The 20,088-nt window shown below is 37.6% G+C and overlaps 1 protein-coding gene and 1 long non-coding RNA gene across 13 annotated transcripts in view; one reads left to right on the top strand and one right to left on the bottom strand.

The window, feature by feature from the left end:
* The window catches only part of LOC138738833 (uncharacterized), a 193,950-nt gene that overhangs the window by 150,132 nt on the left and 23,730 nt on the right, over positions 1-20,088 (bottom strand). For 2 of the 3 annotated variants that reach the window (XR_011341805.1, XR_011341806.1), the window contains exon 2: positions 17,611-17,769. This is a non-coding gene — a long non-coding RNA (uncharacterized lncRNA). Of the gene's footprint in view, positions 1-17,610; positions 17,770-18,461; positions 18,538-20,088 lie in introns of all 3 variants that reach the window. The other variant, XR_011341804.1, reaches the window with a different exon arrangement.
* LOC138738824 (actin remodeling regulator NHS-like) overlaps positions 1-20,088 on the top strand; it is a 443,489-nt gene that overhangs the window by 415,993 nt on the left and 7,408 nt on the right. For 3 of the 10 annotated variants that reach the window (XR_011341787.1, XM_069889835.1, XM_069889838.1), the window contains exons 7-9: positions 1,143-4,139; positions 5,702-5,822; positions 18,924-19,490. Coding sequence is in view for 7 of the 10 variants with exons in the window: in XM_069889835.1 (XP_069745936.1) it covers positions 1,143-4,139; positions 5,702-5,822; positions 18,924-19,490 (3,685 nt within the window). In the remaining 3 variants the exon portion in view is untranslated. Of the gene's footprint in view, positions 1-1,142; positions 4,140-5,701; positions 5,823-5,916; positions 6,986-8,072; positions 9,790-13,766; positions 13,914-18,923; positions 19,551-20,088 lie in introns of those variants that run through there. The other 7 variants (XR_011341789.1, XR_011341788.1, XM_069889837.1 and 4 more) reach the window with 7 other exon arrangements.

The following is a 20,088-nucleotide window of genomic DNA, read 5'->3' as shown; positions in this document are numbered from 1 at the left end:
TGAAGTGCATCATCTCATGCTCAGACGAGTTAGATTCCATCTACCAATCCTTTGTCTACTTTTCCAGTTATCTAGATGCCTTCTTTATTGTTCCCTATACTAACAATTTTGTTCTCATTTACAAACTTAGTAATAATCCCACCTACATACTTCCAGATTATTAATATCCATGACAAATAATAAAGGATCCAGCATTGATCCCTGCAGCACACCACTGCTTATGGGCCTCCAAGCTGGGGGAAAAAAACCACTACATTACCCCCTCTGCCACTTTCCACCAAATCAATTTTGTTGCCCATTTGCTGTCCCACCATGTATTATGATCTTCTGGAGCACCCTACTGTGTCAAAAGCATTTCTAAAAATCCATAAAACTATATCCTCATGCTTTCATCAATTATCTTAATAAAATGTGTTTCTTCCCTGAATTCATGAGCTTCCATGTCCTCCACAATAAGTAAGTCAAGAAGCACCCTTTTGCTCTTCATTTACTAATAGAATCTTCTGGCATTCTACTTTCCCTATCTGTTAGGGGTATCTCATGCCTCTTTTTTTCCCTCCAAAATTTCTTCTTTAGTGTATTCGTACATCAACATTGTCCTTCATTCTAACTTGCAAAAATTAGGAACAAATAAAATCATTCTCAATATTAATGCTTCCAATTTCCAGATGAAAATTTGTTGAAGTCAACATCAGGGGCCAAAGTTTCAAAGGTCAGGCCACTTCCTTAAATTAGGCGGTTACAGTATAGATGCCTCCTAATTAGGGAGCAAAATCTATAATTTACAAGCTGTATGTGGGTAAAACTGGCCCGGCCAACTGCAGGATGCATCCACATGTGAATTTCATTCCCCTTAAAAAAAAAAGTGAACTTTAATGTGGCAGCATTTTCTGTACATCTTTTACTGACTTGTTCAAATGGAGAATATGAGCAGAAAGAACTCTGTCAAGAGGTCACTAAAACTCCTTCCATGCCTTGCCTCTCAAAAATTTGTTCAAAAGAACCCTTTGATTCACAATTCTATTGCTGCCTGTAAAAAGCCACCAGAATTGGAAGGAAATTTGGGGCCTTTGTATATGTTCTGAAACTTTATATTTATCATGAGGTACTCTTTGATTCTACCTTTTTATTTACTTGGTCAGCAGGTTCTAATGAATCTTCAATAGCTAAAGAAAGAAATGTAATTGTTCACATTAACCCAAACTTGGATTATCATGGTGATGAAGTGAATTCTAACAGTGCCCGATCACGGACCAAGGACTCAGAGTGTCAGACAGAGGATATCCTTATTGCAGCACCATCAGTAAGGCGGATCCGAGCCCAGCGGGGCAGTGGCATCACATCTTCACTGTCACATTCAGATGGGAATATCACAACCCTGGCTGATGACTCAGGCTCAATGTTCCTTGCACCAATCGACAGCCACATCCGTTCCCGCAGCCTTTCTAGAGAGGGTGTCAGAGTTCCACTGCTTTCTCATGAATTAAGTCAGGACAATAGTGTCGAAAGCATCATTAGTGCTGAAAAATTCTTGCCAACCCCAGAAAAGGCAGAGGAGGAAGACAGCGAAGCCAGTTTGTTTAATCAGAGCCCACATGAACATCATTCAATAGGTGTGACTGTTCAACCAGAGCAAAATCAAGTGACAAAAGACCAAAAGAACCAAGTGACAAAAATGTCCAACTTTGTGCCAGAGCCAGACATCGGAAACAGTGAGATCTCTTCAAATTCAGATACATTTGGGAGTCCAGTCAACAGTCTTTCCAGTGCAGGAGTTATCTTAAGCAACCAGTTAGATCAAAAGGAGGATCATCAATCCTCAAGTGGAAATTGGAGTGGAAGTAATTCAACATGCCCCTCACAGACATCAGAGACAATCCACACTGCATCCTCACCACCACTGACAGGATCTTCACACTGTGATTCAGAACTATCCTTGAATACACCTGCCCACACTAATTATGATGCACCAGGTTTCCTACTTGAGCAGTATGCCTATCAAGAAGACAAAGGCATAGGTCACAGATTAAATTCTTTTACTTCCACAGAAACAGATGTTGTTGAAGATCTCAATACAAGTAACGCAAGTGATGTGGATTGGAATTATTTACACCATTGCCATGATTCATCTTGCAATCAAGATTTTAGCCCTAGGCTTTCAAGGTCCAATAGTTTAGGGTGCCCAAGTTTTGCTAGTATGGGGACATGTGAGAGCTTTGTTGAGAGACCATCCTCCACCAGAACTGACTCAGGCTCACATTTCTCTGTGGATACTGAAGGCTATTTTACATCCATGCACTTTGACTGTGGGTTAGGAACGAACAGAAACTACATTTTTAACTATGCACCCACAAGCTCTGAAGGAATGCAGAGAGCAGAGCTCCCGCCACCGGATCCTTTAGAATTAAGAAAACAAAGATTTCGGGGTCAGAGCATTGCTCTCAAGAAACCAAAGGCAAAACCAACCCCACCAAAACGCAGTTCATCTTTGAGAAAAAATGAAAGTTGTACAAGCGAGAATTATCAGAATGAACCAAAGACAAACAATGGGCAAGATGGGATTGTGTCTTACAGGGATGCACAAAAGTCATTGCAGCTTGACCTAAATCTTGCATCTGACGGGTTCAAAGGTCCCATGCTACCTAACGAAATAAATATTCCTTGGAATAGTCGCAGCGCATATGCAAATGATAATGATTTATCAGATCCTCCATTCACTCCATGTGAAACACCATCATTTAAAGATGGAAGTGCCATGCAATCAGATTATGCAGGCCTCTGGCTCTTGAATGACTTAAAGTCTAATGATCCCTACAGATCATTATCAAACTCCAGTACTGCAACAGGTACGACTGTCATAGAATGCACAAAGTCTCCGGAAGGTTCGGAATCGCAAACATCCCAGTCTGAATCGCGTGCTACTACTCCATCCCTTCCCTCCATTGACAATGAATTTAAGTTGTCTTCTCCTGACAAATTGGCAGGTTTGGCATCACCATCAAGTGGGTATTCAAGCCAGTCAGGAACACCAACCTCAACTTTGCCAACACCTCTGTTTCCTGGTGCTCTGTCTCCAAACAGTGGAAAAAGAAAGCCCAAAGTTCCAGAGAGGAGGTCTTCACTACAGCCGTCTTTTGCAAAGGATGCTAACGTTACAAAGAAAGACCTCAAATTACCAATTATACCTCCAACACATCTTGACCTAAGTGCTCTTCAGAATGTGTTTAAAAGCAAGCCTTCTGCTCACAAACACCCACTACATATCTCAAATCAAAGCACAGAGAGTGAGCTAATTGAACGATCCAACACCAGCCCATCAGTTTCACTTGCCATAACCCCATCTGTGCTACAGTCTGTTCAGCTTCGCTCTGTTAGTAAAACCAAGCAACCCAGGCAACAACACCAAGAACCTGGTCTAACAGAACAACCACTCTCTACAGAGTCTGTCACGCTAACATTTAAAACTGAACCATGTAGTTATAATACACACAATGAATTTCCCATTTCACTGTCAGAAAAATCTTCTTCCTTAGAAGCAAACACCAACATTTTGGATGCAGGAAGTATAAATTCACTTCAAGAGAATAATCTAAATGAAGGAAGTTTAATACATTTACCCTTGCTCTCTACAGTGGAAAAATCTTTAAAAATTAATGGAAGTCCACAGAATAAAGAGTTTGGAGATGACGAAACTTCAATGGCAAACTGTCAGGCAGTCTTCAGTACCTGCACAGGTATTAGCAAGGCAAATTTAGTGAAGGAAATTATTCAAGATTTGAATAATTCCAATAAAGACTTTCAGAATGAGGTACTTGAACAGGAAACAGGGAATGAAGAGAAACATGAAAAAGTGCCTTCATCAAGTAACACCAGTACAGAAACCCTACCAACAGCACGACCAAAACCTGTAACCATAGAAAAATTGGAAAGAAAGCTTGACTTTGACTCTGTTAATGATGATGAAACCTCATTCCCAGACATAATTCAGCCAGAATTAATGGATGTACAGAAGTTGAGTGAAGAGACTGTTGAAGAAAATAGAGTGCAAGATGGCAATCCAGAAAGTCTTGCTGATGTCACAAGAATTGTGGAAGCTTTGTGTGAGACACCCGACGCCGGACAGAACAAAGGTCACATGGGTAAAAATTTCTCATTTTATTTCGATATCAGGTTGTGGGAGGAAATAGTTAAGCTCAATATTTAGCATTGTTGCAGAAACATAAAACATTCTGATTCCATCAGCATGTATTCTTTCATTGCAGCAAGTCTGAAATGTTTTGAATGTATTCAGTACATCTTGTCAAACTCAGCCATTCCAGAAGAAAAGAAAGACCTATACATTGATATACTAAAGCATCTATTTAACCCTTAAAGTGCAAAAAAAACATGGTGAATGATACATATTATATCCACACCTAAACGCAAGCTGGTGCTTCATCGTCACTATTTAACCAAGTTCTCTGTCCAATGTTTTTCTTTAATCCTTTTATATTTGGCAATAAGTAGACCTGGATGTTGGTTAGTTCCATTTTTAAATATTTGAAGCATCTGATGCATTTCTTAAACAAAATACTGATATTTCTCATCATTGGGCTTTACACTCTGCAGTGATTTACATTTAATATCCAGCTTTACTCACTTGATCTGAAATGTTAGGCATATTGCAATAGGTGAGCATTTTAAAAAAAAATCTTTTTACCGACAACCAAGAATGCATTCAAAGTAAAGTAGACCAGACATGGAAATTTGATTGGGCAGGTGCATGCCAGTCTCAAAATTTAATTAATGAGAAGGAAATGTTGCAGTTTAAGTTGCTGGTCCATTTCTGTGTTTAATATGTCCAATGCAGTTGGCTACATAACTGGGAAAAAAAAATAATTTTCTTATTAGCTCATTTAAATAGGATTCTCAACCTATGTTTTTAAATATGTTGAGGTCTATGGACCAAAACATGAGTTCTCTCTTTTGTTTTGCAAAAAGGATATGCTGATCTCTTAATTTCAATTGGAAAAGAAATCCTAATAATAAAGTAGACATATTTCTGAGGGAATCATTCTACAATGAATGTATAATGAGATCACCTTGTGTTGTTCAGTCTGCATTTTTGTTTAACCACTGTTACACTGTTTAATTTTAAGAATTCAATATTATATAACAAAATATGAAAAACCTACTGCACTCTTTTTTATATTTTTCCCCACCATCTTTCTGTAGAAATAATTTGAAAATAAGATATGCTCTTAAATCTTATTCTATATTGTGAAATTTTTTTTTCAGGCAACAAAAGATTAGTTATATGCTCAATTGAATCTTTTTTTTCTGGAAACAAAATAATAAGTATTTTATGCAACGATGGGAGGCCTATTCTCAACTTGAATTTGTACAGGAAATAAAACAAAAGCAAAAAGGAGGTAAAGCTGGGAAGTCTTGAATAAACAATTGAAGACAACTGGATTATCTGAAGTAAAACAGTTCACTGATCCAAGTTTTTAGACATATTTATGTAAATGCAGATTGAATTAAGTGGATCTAGTTTGTAATGTTACTCTCTCTGTTCACAATTTGTAAAATGAAGTACCTTTTCCAGATTTTGATATACTTTTTAAAAGTATGTTAGTTAACCATACTATAATATCACTACGAAGTACTTACACAATTAGCATACACGTAGCCTGCTAAAATGTAATGTTCTTTTCCGCAGATGCGGTACAGGGTGAAAATTATTTGACTTCTCCTGTGGATCTTCAAACTAACGAAGATAATGTATTCATATCACCAAACAAACTTCGCACAACAGAGGACCTTTTTGCCGCGATTCACAGGTCAGAATGCTTTACAATTATTTTTCAAGAATTGGTTGATAACTCAAAAATAAGCAAATCATGTGGTTTCAATGTGGCTGCTGTTGATTACAAGGTATATACATGAACTGAAAGGAAGAGGAAATAACATTACGGAAAGCACAAGAGACTGCAGAATCTGGAATCTGGAATGAAATGAAACTGTTGGAGGAATTCAATGGGTTGAGTAGCATCTGTGGTGTGGGGGAATTGTCAACTCTTTAGGTTAAGATTTAGGTTTAGGTTAAGATCCTGCACAAGATTCAAAGTCAACAATGGAAATATCGTTGAATGATTTTTGTTGATTTTTTTGTTTAAGTCAGTTCAGGTTTCCTTTTCTAGCAAGATTGCAAAGTCAAGTGTCTGAAAAATGTGGCAAAGGATAGCTAGTGGGATGAATATTAATTCAAACACAATTAGCATTTATTGAGCTTTTTTAATATGATTACATACATCAAGGTATTGCACAGTAACTTATTGGTGAAGTCTAGCAGACCCTAAAAAGAAAAACATTTGAGGAAAAGCAGATAGCAAAAATAAAACACGAAACACATGAGTGAAACACAAAAGTCTGACGCTCTGATTGTAGTAAAAACACAGAAATGCTGGAGGAACTCAGCAGGTCTTGCAGCCTCCACAGGATGTAAAGATATATTACTTACATTTCAGGCCTGAGCCCTCCAGCATTCTGTGTTTTTAGGAAAAACAAACATTTTGGAATTTGTTAGGAAGCATAACTTGTTTCTTCAGAAATCAGCATAATGGAAGCCTGCCCAATATCCACAAATAACCAAAACACAAAGCTACATGCAAAATTAAAAATATTCTTTTAACATGTCATGAGTGTCATGTCAGGTGTTTTTGAAATGTGATAAGCAATTTATGTAGACCTTAACATTTTGCAACTAATCACAGTACTTATCTTGATGTCACAGCCAGTTAAAGAAAACAAAATCCGCTCCTTTAGCCCCTTCATTCATCTTTGCCAGTGTTTCCTTATAATTAATGTTTTTTTACCATCCTTCATTCTATCCATATCATTTGTCAAGTTATCTAACAGAAATAATTTTTGTTACTTTCATTTGTATATTTAGCTATAACTACCGTATTTATTTATAACTAATAGTGATATGCTTTGTCTAAATGTCCAGATAAATTTGAGTGAATTCCCATGTTTGTGAAATTGTGTTTAAAGTTATATCTTACATTTGATACTTGTATTTTTTTCTTTATTTATTTATGATTAATGTAATTAATGATGCATGTCATAGTTAATTTAATCTTCAGAAGTTATATTTTCCAGTGCAATATAGGTCAATGCTTGATTATGAATCAATTGTTTTCATAAAACAAGCAGAGGGAGACAAGGGATGATAAAGAAAATTATTTTAAAAAGGAAGAGATTTTAGTAATGCTGGAGGAGTTAGGTAACTGAAACAGAAACAAATCAATAACTGTTACTGAAACAAATAAATTAGGTGAAATGTAGAACCAGACTAATAGTCAAGCAGAGTTGAAACATGTAAGAACTGTGTGGGACATGGAAATTCCAAATGATGCAGAGATGGTAAGTCGAGGGAAAGCCATGGAAAATGGAACTGGACATAGAAATAAATATGAAATAGATGGTCAATGTATTGAAGAATATTTTACAGCATATGTGGCTTAGAAAAGGGCCAGATTCGTAGGAAATGGAATCAGCTGAAGACAGAAACTAAGGAGGAGATAAATAAATAGAGTGAAATATGAAAATCTGTGATTGTAGTAAAAAAATTCCAAAATGCTGGAGGAACTCACCCGGTCTTTTCAGCGTCTAAGAAGTAGACATTGAGAAGTCCAAAATGTGTAAAACTGAGAGAAAGAGATTGAAAAGAAGAAGGAATTGATGGCAAGCAGCGGCTCTCATATACTTGGTTATGCTGAAGTGTGTAAGTGGGGAATTCCCATGTGAGGTGGTTATGTAGTCAATTCCATCAATAAATGGTTACAAAAATTAAGGTGACAGAAAGTCAATGCCTCAGGAGGACTGGAAATTAAAGCTAAAGACGTTACTCTTCAGTATGTGGATATTGCATTTTGCTTTCAGTACCATTATCTCAGGATAATTAAACTGGTCAAGTCGAGTGCCTGGTACATTCTTAATGGAGCACATAGGATTAAGCTGAGAGAGGAAATTGTATAAACTTTATTATTTCCATTTGTTACTGTTTATTGATACTTCTTTGAGTTCAGAAGGTTGGAGGATTTTAAGAACAAGATCTGAGAGGGGAGTCACGTGATGCTGCAGGATTGACATGAAGGCTCCTAACTCCCTTGGGAAATTAGTTAAAAAAGTTTCATACAAGCACTTTTTAAAGCTTAAAATATTTTTAACATCTATCTAAACCTCCTTACTCTATCCCTATGATGCCTCCAAAAAAAGAAAAAGTGATTGCAATGATATCGGGAACCCAACGGGAAGATAAGAAGAAAAAATAACCTGGGCTTACCTTGACTTGGTGAGTTGTTGGAGGGGACTCCTGTCGGCACCTCCCTGCCACTAGTGTGGAGAAATGGGATCGGTGACGAACCCTTGTGAACCAAGCATGTGCAAAAATTCACGCATGCGCAGTGCAATGAAACCCAAAGCACTACTGAGAGTGCAGCAGTCCTATGGAGAAAAGTTGGGGACCTCGACTTCTGCACAGGAGAAGGAAGAATTGGGCTCAAGAGGAGACTTCAGTTGAGGAAGAAGAGGCAGAAGGGATACAAGAGGAGGTAATGGAAGAAATTTAATTTGGTTCTTATATTAAGAAAGAGGATTTATCTATAAAGTTAATGGAACACTTTAAAGTAAAGAAAGGGGAAATGAGAGAAGGATTAAAGGAAGTTAAGACTGAGATAAAAGCTGAAATTAAAGAGAAGAAACTGATAAATTATTGGATGTGGTAAATAAAATGAATAGATTAGAGAAAATGGAAGAAACAATTACTAAAGTGCAAGATGATGTACATCATGTTGAAGACAGGATTACTATTGTGGAAATTACAACTAGTGATTTAATTAGAGTAAATGAAAACATTCTGATAAAGTGGATATTTTGGAGAATTTTAGCAGAAGAAATAATATTAAAATAGTGGGTCTGTCAGAAGGGAAAGAAGGCCCAGATGTGACTCATTTCTTTCAAGATTGGATTCCTAAAGTATTTGGAGAAGATAACTTTGAGAATAAGATTGAAATTGTAAGAGCTCATGGGGCCCTGAGACCTAAGCCCTTTCCTAATCAAAAGCCATGTTCTATATTAATTAAGTTGCTGTGTTATCAAGATAGAGAGGTTTTGAGCCTTGCTGTGAAAAGAGCGAAGGAACTACAAGTTCCTTTGTTATGGGAAGAAGATAGGATCTTGTTCTATCCTGGCTTGATTGAAAATTTGTTGAAAAGAAGGAAAGAATTTAATACTGCTAAGGTGCTATATGATAAAGGTTACAAGTTTGTTCTTCAATACCCTGCTGTCTTGAAGATCTTTGTTCTACGACAGCAGAATATATTTTTTACAAACTTTGCTCAAGTAGAAGAATACGTTCAGAGTCTATGGTGATACACTGCTAGCGTACTGCAGGGTGTACCTGCAGAAGAGCACTGGAGGACAAGGCAACCCCTGGCCAGCAGTCAATCAGCCAACCTGAATGGACCAAGTCCCACTCGGTCAGCTGCCAATCACCCTCTGGGATATAAGCTAGATCTGGCCCTTCAAAGCCAGTCTCAGAGCTTGCAACAACATTCTCACAGCCAGCTCTGTGGAAGTTTATGTTGAATAAAGCCTGTAGAACAGACTTTGTTTTGTGTGTTTGCTTCTGTTCAATAATGCACCACAGAGTCTTCCTCAAGCTCAACCTTTAGTTAAACAAACTTGATGCAATGAACTATTTCTTTTTTATCTTTATTCTGATTTCATAATTGAGATGGAAGAATTTGGTGATTTTTTTTCCCTTTTATGTTAACCAATTTAATTAAGTGATCAAAGCTTGTATATCAAATACATAAAGGGAGTTGGTTTCTGCGGGATTAAGTTCGTGCTTGTGACTTTGGTCACAACCTGTAAAATGGAGGAAATTAGTGTTGTATTCGACAACACTCAGTGGGAGGGTTTTTCTCTATTATTATAGGTACAATTATGTATACATATATATTTATTTATTTGTTTCTTTTGGATTGCTGGAGGAGGTGCATGCAGATACACAGATTCTTTTTGTTGGATTGTGAGGAGTTCTGCAGGACAGAATGAGGGAGAGGGATTAATTAATATTTGGTCTGATGAGTAAAGTAATTAATTTTGTAAATTTTCATGTTAAAGGATTAAATGGCCAAATAAAAAGTCATAACACATATTTAAAAGATTGGGAGTAGATATAGCTTTTCAGCAAGAAACACATTTAAATGAAAAAGAGCATTTGAAATTTTTAAAAGATTTTTTAAAAACATGATCTTAAAATTACATCTGTATAACCTTAAAATTTTAACTGGGCAAGTAAGAAAAAAAAATCAGAAAGTACATTTTCCACACAGATGGTAGTAGAAATCTGATCCTCCAGTATCCTGTGGAGCTGGATGGATGGGGTCTTTTAAGACAAAATGAGTGGGGCGTTTTGTGTAAAAAGATGCAATAATTTGGAGCAGAGATGGTTAAACGGACTTGAGGTGGAGCTCAGTTATGATCAGACTGAAAAATACAATAATTTTGTGGGATTGAATACTGATTTCCTCCATTGAAAAATGTTTATTTCACCAATCTGTTATTTACAAACAGAATTATGAGTGCATTAATCAGAAAAAAACAAATCTCTCCTTCATATCACATCAGTAGATTCCATTTTGTCTGATCCTGAAACTAGAAACTGAAATCCAGCTATTTTTGAAATTGCAGTCAAAGTTTCTAGATCTGAGGCTTGCTTTCTGTATTCCAGAAACTGTGCAATCTATGTACTTCTTTAAAAGGAAACTGCATACCTTGTGGCTGGCCAAGTTTGCCAGATTCCACTCTGATCTTAGACTCAGGGCTTAAGGATGATTCCTCTGCATCATCCACCTTTATAGTTGTCCTCCTAAGATAGTCAGATATCAAGATGGGTGATGTAATTTGATCCCCAGCATTTCATTTGAAATACACATGCTGATAACACCTGTGCTAGGTTTAAGTGCTCCAGAAATCCCAGGGAAACACAAAAGAGACAAGACTCTGTGTGTAACACGACTTTGTATCTTATAATTGAGAATTTCCCATATATTTGGAAGAAAAAAATCTGGCCAAATCATTAGCTAACTGTCCAATAATATATATTGTTCTCATTGAATACTGAGAACTGTTGGAAAACATGAGAAATTTTGTAATTCTGTTTGATTTACATCAGCAGAACTAAATATTGTTATATATTTTAATTAATATGGGTTTAGGAAGAAGGTAGTTTAAAATATATAGTTATTTTTACAGATGTTCTTGCCTGTAATAATTTTCTTGATTAATGTACTCAATTAAAATTTATAACTGCTTTAACTCTCGGGCTTTCTGCTCCATCTAAGTCTTCTTTTTCAATATTTTCATTAATTTAATTTAGCAAATGTTACATAGGTAAATAAACATGAATAGAACAATAATCAAATTTATATGATACTAATATCAGTAATGATAAAACCTATGTTACATTTAAAAAAAGAATACATGCAAAAAGAAAATAAAAGAAACTGGCTAATCTACAAATTCAACCCCCTACCTATAGAGGTTGTTGGCAAAATTCATAGTCCACTATCTGATAATAAAAGTAAATAAACAATGAGGTCAAGAATCAAAAATTAGTTAAGCTTATAGATTTGGGAAATAATTAAGGAAAGAACCCCATAAAGAAATAAAGTTTACATTCATTACAGTAGTGGACCATATAATTTTTTCTGAAGACAAACATTTAGAGTGAGTGGGAGGGTCAGGGACAGAAAGTCATTGGTATGGCCCTTCTGGTAATCAGGGAAGTAATCAGGGATTGTGAAGAATTCAATATTGGATCATTGGGCCCACATATTCCAAACAAGGCAATAAAAGGAGATGGGGCCAAATTGATATTAAGAACTAAAGATAGTATACAAAATACGCCTCCCAATAATTGAGAAGGACATAACCAAAAGATATGATTCAATGAACCACCTTCAGTTTTACATTTATTGCATTTAGAAGATAAATCAGGACAGAATTTAGCCAATTGGGTTTTGGAATAGAGGGAATGATGTACTACTATAAATTGCAATAGTGAATGACTAGCACAGAGAAAAGATGAATGAATAAATCTCAAAATAGAATCCCATGTACTCTCAGGAAATATTTGTTGGAAATCTTATACCCATAGTTTTTTCATTCTATCCAGGGAATTATCCCTAGACAACAAAAGTATTTCCTACAGGGCAGACAACAGTTGTTTATGGTCAAAAATTATACATTTTCCCTATAACATTAACCTCCAAGTCCTGAAGAAGTCTCAAAGATAAAGAGCTCACAAAATTCCTAACCTGTAAATAATGAAAAAAATGGTTTCTGGGTATATTAAATTTAGCAGATAGTTGTTCAAAAGAGGCAAAATTATGGTCAATTAAAACGGTTCAAAGATTGGATCCCTAAATTTGACCATTGATAAAAACCAATAACTTGAATCAAGGGAGGAAAAAAATAATTATTTAAAATAAGACTAATTAATAAGAATCTATGGTATCCAAAATGTTTCCTGAATTGAAACCAAATTCTCAATTTACGTCTAACAACAAAATGATCCAATAATCTAGAAGCAGAGAAAGGTAAAGGAGTTCCAAGTACTGAAATAAGAAAGAAGTTTTTAGTAATTTAATTTGTAAATTAATCCAACCTGAAGCAGCTGAAAGAACCTTATGATGAATCCAAAACAAAATGTATCTGATATTAACCACCCAGTAGTAAATCTAAAATTAAGTAATGCCAAGCCTCCATTTTTCTTAATATTTTGAATTAAGATTTTTTTAAAGACAGGGTAGCTTATAGAAGAAGATAGAAGAGAGCCCAAAGAATCAAAAAAAAGGGATTTAGGAACAAAAATTGGTACAGCTTGAAAAATGTATAAAACCTTTGGCAGGATATTCATCTTAATAATATTAACACATCCAATTCAGGACATCAAAAGTGGGCACCATTGAATCGAGGACTTCTTCATATGACTCAGTTGGGTTTAATTTTCATTAAACAGGTTATTAAATTTCCTATTGATGGTAATGCCCAGATAATTAAGTTGATTACTGCCTATTTTAAAAAGAACAGAGGAATCTAAAGAGTTAGAAGAATCCAATACAAACATCTCACTTTTCTATAAATTTAATTTGTATCCTGAAAATGGACCAAATTGCTGAAGAAGAGATAGAATTGATCCAGATTCTATACATATAGTAAAGGTCATCTCCATAAAGAGATACTTTATGGACACCTCGATTCTGGTAATTTCAGAAATTTCATCTGATTGTCGAAAGGTCACGGCTAAAGGTTCCAACACCAGGCTAAATAGCAAAGGGCTTAAAGGGAAACCTTGTCCAGTTCCACAACGTAATTTAAAAGGTTTGGATTTAAGTGAATTAGTAAAAACAGAAGCTGTAGGAGATAAATATATCAATCATGTCCAATTAATAAATTGGGGACCAAAATTAAATTTTCCTAACAAAATGTGGTGTAGATAAAACTCATATGCAAGTGGAGGGAGAACAAATGCTTTTATTAGCTTACAACATGGGTAGGGTTCACGAATAAGCTTCAGAAGGGTTCTGGGTTTAGGCGGGAAACCAGGGTTATATACAGGCCCCAGGGGGAGGAGCCGGGAGGCAGGACCAGTCATCAGTACAGTACACTTCTAATGAATCCCAGTTCACTACATTCACCCCTTCCTTCAGAATGCAGGGTCTGTGGATGAAGAGAACAAGGATCAGAAGCCGGTAATAGACACAGAAGAGATTCAGGGCTCTCGCCACGTGGAGAAAGCTCTGGAGGTTGGCGTCATGGTCTTCCACAATGTGGCCACAGATGGTGACATTGTCGAGGTAGGGGAAGGTAGCCTTCAACCCATACTCGTGCACCATCCTGTCCATCTGCCGCTGGAAAATAGACACCCCATTGGTAATACCGAAAGGGACCCTCTGGAACTGATAGCCTCAAATGCCACGTGTGGACGGTCCTCAGAACGGATTGGCATCTGGTGATAGGCAGCTTCCATATCTGAAATACGATGGAAGGGGGTATGCATTCAGGAGTGTGTATCTGTTAATTGTTTGGCTATAGTCAAATATTAACCTGGACTTGTTTTCTCCCTTTACTACCACCACTTGCACTCTCCACGGGCTGGTGCTGGGTTCGATGATCCCCTCCACCAGCAGGCGCTGGATCTCTGTCTTTATGAACTCCCAGTCTGCCGTGCTGTACCTCCTGCTCTTGGTGACGATGGACCAACAGTTGCCAGACAGGTTTAGGAACGGTGGGGGGGGGGGGGGGGGGGGGGAGGGGGTGGGCGTGTGAATGTTCAGCATGAAGAGGCTGCAAGTGGGTCCTCCATTCCGAACCGTTACCAGGGAAAGAGGACCATAAAATTTCCCAAGATCATACTTTTAAGGTGGCACAGGAAGTCCAGACCCAACAACACAATTGTACAGGCGAAATTTACAAAATTCCCCCCCTTCAAATGACATACAATGTTTCTGTACACACACCAAATGGGACTGGGATGCTAGGAAGATTTGGTAATTAGACAGGTACATTTTTAAGTTATATTTTTGCACAGTCTGTGAGTCTATGAAACTTTCCGTGGAGCCTGTGTCAATCAGGCACATGGTCAAATGTCCGTTTACCTTTACCATCACCATCGAGTTGCTGAGCTGGTGAGGTCTGTTCCGGTCGAGGGCTAGTGATGCCAGGTCGCTGGAGACACTGTATTCTTCCCTCGAGTGATCTCCTCCATCCTGAGTCGACCTGCACAGGTAAGATGGCGCTGATCGCGTGGTGCGGCAGGAATAGCCACCCTCCTTCCTCCTCTGACAATGATGGCGCCGAATTTGAAATTGGACGGCTCCAAGATGGCCGCTGTGCCTTTTCGCGTCATTTCTGTAAGTGGCAGGTTGCGCAGCAGGCGATCTTGGGCGATTCCAGGACAGACGGCTTGGGGATGGAATTGGATCCAGGAGCAGTACAGGCCATAGACTTTTCTGGACCTCCCTTCATGTGGCAGACTCTCGCCCAATGTCCCTTCTTCCTGCAGTTGGAGCACGCAGAGTCTTTGGCCGGGCAGCGGGCACGGGGGTGCTGTCCCTTGCCATAGAAAAAGCACTCCCAGGCTCAAGAAGCGGCAGCTGTTAGAATGGGAGCTGTCATGACAGGAACAGCTGGTCCTTAGAGGTGCTCACCCAAGAGTGCGAGTTCGCTGGCCTCGAGGTTGTCGTTCTTGAGACTGGCCTGTTCTAGTGATTTGGCCAGCTTGATGTGGCTAGCGAGGTCCTTCCTTTCCAATTTGAGCAGTCACTGACTCATGTACCTCGAGCGGACCCCTGCAACCATAGTGACCCAGATCTGTTCTTCCCAGATGCAGCCCGAAGCAGCCTCATACCAGCATCCACAGATCTAGCAGCTAGTTGTCAATCGACTCTCAGGGCTGTTGACGGCATAGGGCAAGCCAGTCCCTTGCTAGGATCTCATTTGGGGCCTTCATGTAGCGGCCCTTCAGCGCCTCAATGGCACCCTTGTTTGTCAGGCAGTCTGGGACGACTGCGTACCCCTTCTGCATGGAAGACATTCCTGGTCGCGTTCCGGTAGGCCTGGAAGCAGTCTAGCCAATATGCGAACTCCTCAGCTGCGTCAGGGGACTAGAGGTCTATTAGCAGCATACTGGGCTTGAATAACGTCTTCATCCTTGTTTGTTAAGATAATAAAATTGTAGCATAGATAAAAGCTCACATTCGACTGGAGGGAGAACAAATGCTTTTATTAGCTTACAATACAGTTAGGGTTCACGAATAGGCTTCAGAGGGGTCTGGGTTTAGATGGGAAACTAGGATTTTATACAGGCCCCAGGGGGAGGAGCTGAGAGGCAGGACCAGTCATCAGTACAGCACACTTCTAGTGAATCCCAGTTCACTACACACAGTAAATAGATTTTCCTATTCCACCCTGTTGAATGCTTTTCAGCATCTAAGGAAATAATACATTCAGAGAATGCAACTACAGGAGAGTAATGAATATCTAACAAACAGCGAAAGTTAAATTGAGAATGACCATCTTTAATAAACCCAGTCTGGTCTTCAGAGATAATAAGTATAATAGTTTCCAGCCCAGTGGCTAAATTCTTAGATAATATCTTAAAAGGGAAATTGGACTATAAGAGGAACAGTTTATTCTTTTTAAGTATTAAAGAAATTGAGGCTTCATAAAAAAGTTTCAGGTAGCTTCCCACTTGCTAAGGATTGAGATAAAACTAAATCCAAATGAGGTATCAAGGTGGGAAAATATTTTATAAAACTCCACAGGGAAGCCATCTGGCCTGGCAACTTTGCCGGACTGCAAAGAGATAATAGCTGCAGCAATTTCACTTTCAGAGACAGGTTGTTGCAGCTTTAGTTTGTTCTCTGAAGAGACAGGGAGAATATTTAATCTCTCCAAGAATTGCATCATAAAAGTTCGATCATTAACTGAATCAGAACTGTATAAATTAAAACTTGAAAAAAAGTCTTGTTTATTTCGGCATGATCATTTATAATTTTACCATCAGATTCACAGATCCCTGTAAGAAGTTGTTTAGCTGTAAAACTTTTAATTTGTCTAGTTAATAGCTTCTGTGACTTATCACCATGCACAAACAATTTATATTTAATTTTTAAGAGTTGAGTCTGTTTAGGGTAGGTAAGAAACAAGTCATGTCTAGTTTTAACTTACACCCTTTTTTTAAAAAAAAGCTCGGGTTTTGGAGTTAAGGCATATTGTTGATCAATACGTTTGATTAGCCAAGTCATCTTTCTCAGAATTAGCTTTCTTTTTAACACTGGCCATAAAAAAAAATTATTTGACCTCTAATGAAGGCTTTAAAACCATCCAAAACTACTAAACAGGATACATCTGGAGTGAATTTTTACTAGAAAAAAGCTATTTGATCTTTCATAAATTTCAAAAGAATCGGAGTCTGATCGTAATACAGTGTTAAATCGCCAATGTTTGATTACTTTAGGAAAATCCAATATATTAATAGACAAGATCATAGGAGCATGATCAGAAATTACTAAAGTTCTGTATGTATAGGAATCAACAGAAGAGATCAATGATTGCTCTATAAGAAAGTAATCTATATGTGAATAGGTGTAGTGGACATTAGAGAAAAAAGAAAATTCCTTGTTAGTAGGATGCAGAAATCTCCATACATCTATTATACCAGATTGTAACATAGAGGAATTTATGAATATAGCAGACTCATATAGCAGTATAGGTTAGCAATTCTAGAAGGTCAAAGACAGGGTCCAGCCAACAAGTCACCGGCTATTATCAAAGAATGCACATTTAAGTTTGATAGAAGAAAAAAAAGCTTTTCAAAAAAATGAGGGTCATCAATATTAAGTCAATAGATGTTTATGTTCCATCTCTGCCTTAATTCACATTTGCTTGCACAAGTTTACCCATTATACTGTATCTGCATAATATAGCACAACACTATTACAAATTGATTTGATTTCCCTTAACTAAATAAAAGTACATTGTTTGACCTACCGAGTTTCTCCAGCGTTGTTTTTACTTCAACCAAGGTGTCTGCAGACTTTTGTGTTTTACTTCTTGATTTCCCTTAAAATTTTCCCCTTTCCTGACATTTGTACTGGAATACAATTGTGGATGTGCAGGAGCCATTCTTGTTGCTCTTCAACTGGAAGTCTAGAAATGGAATCATGATCAGCAAGCATTCTCTAGAAGTCATAATGTCACAGATGAAAACATAACAGTGTAACCTCAAATAAACAAAAATAATTTTGATGGAATTTGGCAGTCATTGTTGCATGACTTGTGCAAGTGACTGCTGCAGTTTACCAGTTCATTCCCCTGTGATACCTCATTAATATTATAAGTAGCTATTATTTGATGTTTCTCACATAGGGAACACATCTTTGGAAGTGCCAAGTGAGCAGCTATTTCATAATGTGAATGCCGCAGATGTTGGGTTGTGCTCAACAGCTATCAGCAATTAATCAACATTTTGATGTATTAAATGTCTCAAGTCCGTTTCTAAATTGATATATGAAAATACAAGTACCAAACAACTGTAATAGTGATAAAATGAAGAAAACTTGATTTCTTTGGGGTGGGATCTCAAAAATTATGATTGTCAATTATCTTTTTGTTAATGGATAATTATTGACCAGATAGTGGATAATTTTCTGGAATTGGACTTGCCCTCACAATCCTCGGAGTCATAGATGAGAATGGTGCCACTGAGCCACAACTGATCCTTGCTGAGTTAATGCGTGAACTCCTCCCAAGTTTGAAATTCACCATAGAGATGTGGGGTAAAATAGTAACATGTTTTTAATCTTGCAATTGTTAATTGATCATATGCCCCATATACATACCTATTGCCCGGTAAGTTTCAATCCTTAGGATTGTCTTGGAGTCTCCAAGAATTAAAAATTAGTTTCCTGGAGACCACTGCAAGCAAACCAGAGAAACTTTGTCAGCCATTCTAAAATTAAAACTGCCATTAATCAATTTCAATGCATCTGATCACAGGCATTCCCCTTTTTCTGTTCATCCCTCTTTCACCTTATCTCCTGAAAACTAACCTGCATCTCTCCCCTACCCAGATTTGATTCAGAATTTCAGCATACTTTCATTTTTTTTTAAATTTCCTAGGACATGGCATATGGATAAAAAGCCTTAGGACTGAAAATTAAAAAGGTCATTTGATTAAACTTTCAGAGAATACATGTAAACAATATTAGTCATTTTTACTAATTTTTGAATAGTGTAACAAACACACTGAACAAAACTCCTTTAGAAAATGTTATATACCCGGTATTGTTTTTTTCTTTCAGATCAAAGAGGAAACTACTTGGGAGGAAAGATTCTGATGAAGTGCCAAATGTAAACAAACCGAAATCAACCCCTAGCAGTTCTCCCGGGACGCCTCCAGCAGTACAGAAACAGTCTGGCCCTATTTATAGGAGTGTCCGCAAATCCAACACCTCACAGGAGGAGTTCAAACTACTGCTGCTCAAAAAAGGCAGCCGGTCAGATTCAAGCTATCGATTGTCAGCAACAGAAATATTGAAAAGTGCAAGTCCAGTTTCTCCCAAGTCTCCTGGAGATATTTCCCCAGACCAGGCTAAAGATTCTGAGGACACTTCCCCTTTCCCATCTGGATGTGAAATGCAGTTGCCAATTTCACCATATTCCCCAAGGTTTAGTACAGAAGGAATCTCCTCTCGGAGCTTCTCTGCCTCACTATCTACCAGACCAAGCCGTTCTCGAGCGCCCCCGGCAGCAGGCAGCAGTCGTTACAGTGCTCGTAGTCGTCTTCACAGTGCACCAATGCAAGTCATCTCTGAAGGAGAAGCTGAAAACTCAGATGGAAGTCTACATGATGATCGGAGCTCGCCCACGTAATGATCAGGCACAGAATTAATGGGGCAGTTACATTATTTACTAGGGCAGCAACAATGGTAAAGCAAACATGAACATGCATGCAGTTTAGTTTAGCAATGTTTAGACTGCGATTTCTTTTATCAAAAGCTAGGCAGGTTATAAACAGAAGCAGTATATACAGGTATACTGCTGACCAAGGGATTAATAACAAGTAACTACTGAAATAATAAATCATTTAATCCTTTTCCAAAACAGCTAGTAATTTGATGAGCATAAACTTTTTTTTAAAAAAAGATACTTTCTCCAAATAAAACCAGATACAGATCAGAGCAGAAGAGAGATTTTGACATTAATGAAAGAAAATCAAAGGCTATGTTTTATGAATTTGGGTAAACATTCAATTCAAACTCTTGTGATTAACTTTGCAACATTGTATGCACTGTTATCCACTTTTATGTGTTGTTGGGGTGGCCATTACCTGGTATGATTTTAAAAAAGTGCTTAAGCAAAGGTCAGTTGTGAGAAATAGACATTAGAGTTCTTAGTATTCTAAACATGATTTTCTAAGCACTGTGGTATGTGAACTAACTTAGAAACTAATGTTAATATCATTTT

Source organism: Narcine bancroftii, chromosome 7 (assembly GCF_036971445.1).
Source record: "Narcine bancroftii isolate sNarBan1 chromosome 7, sNarBan1.hap1, whole genome shotgun sequence".
Classification (NCBI taxonomy): domain Eukaryota; kingdom Metazoa; phylum Chordata; class Chondrichthyes; order Torpediniformes; family Narcinidae; genus Narcine; species Narcine bancroftii.
This window is presented reverse-complemented; position numbering and strand designations above follow the sequence as displayed.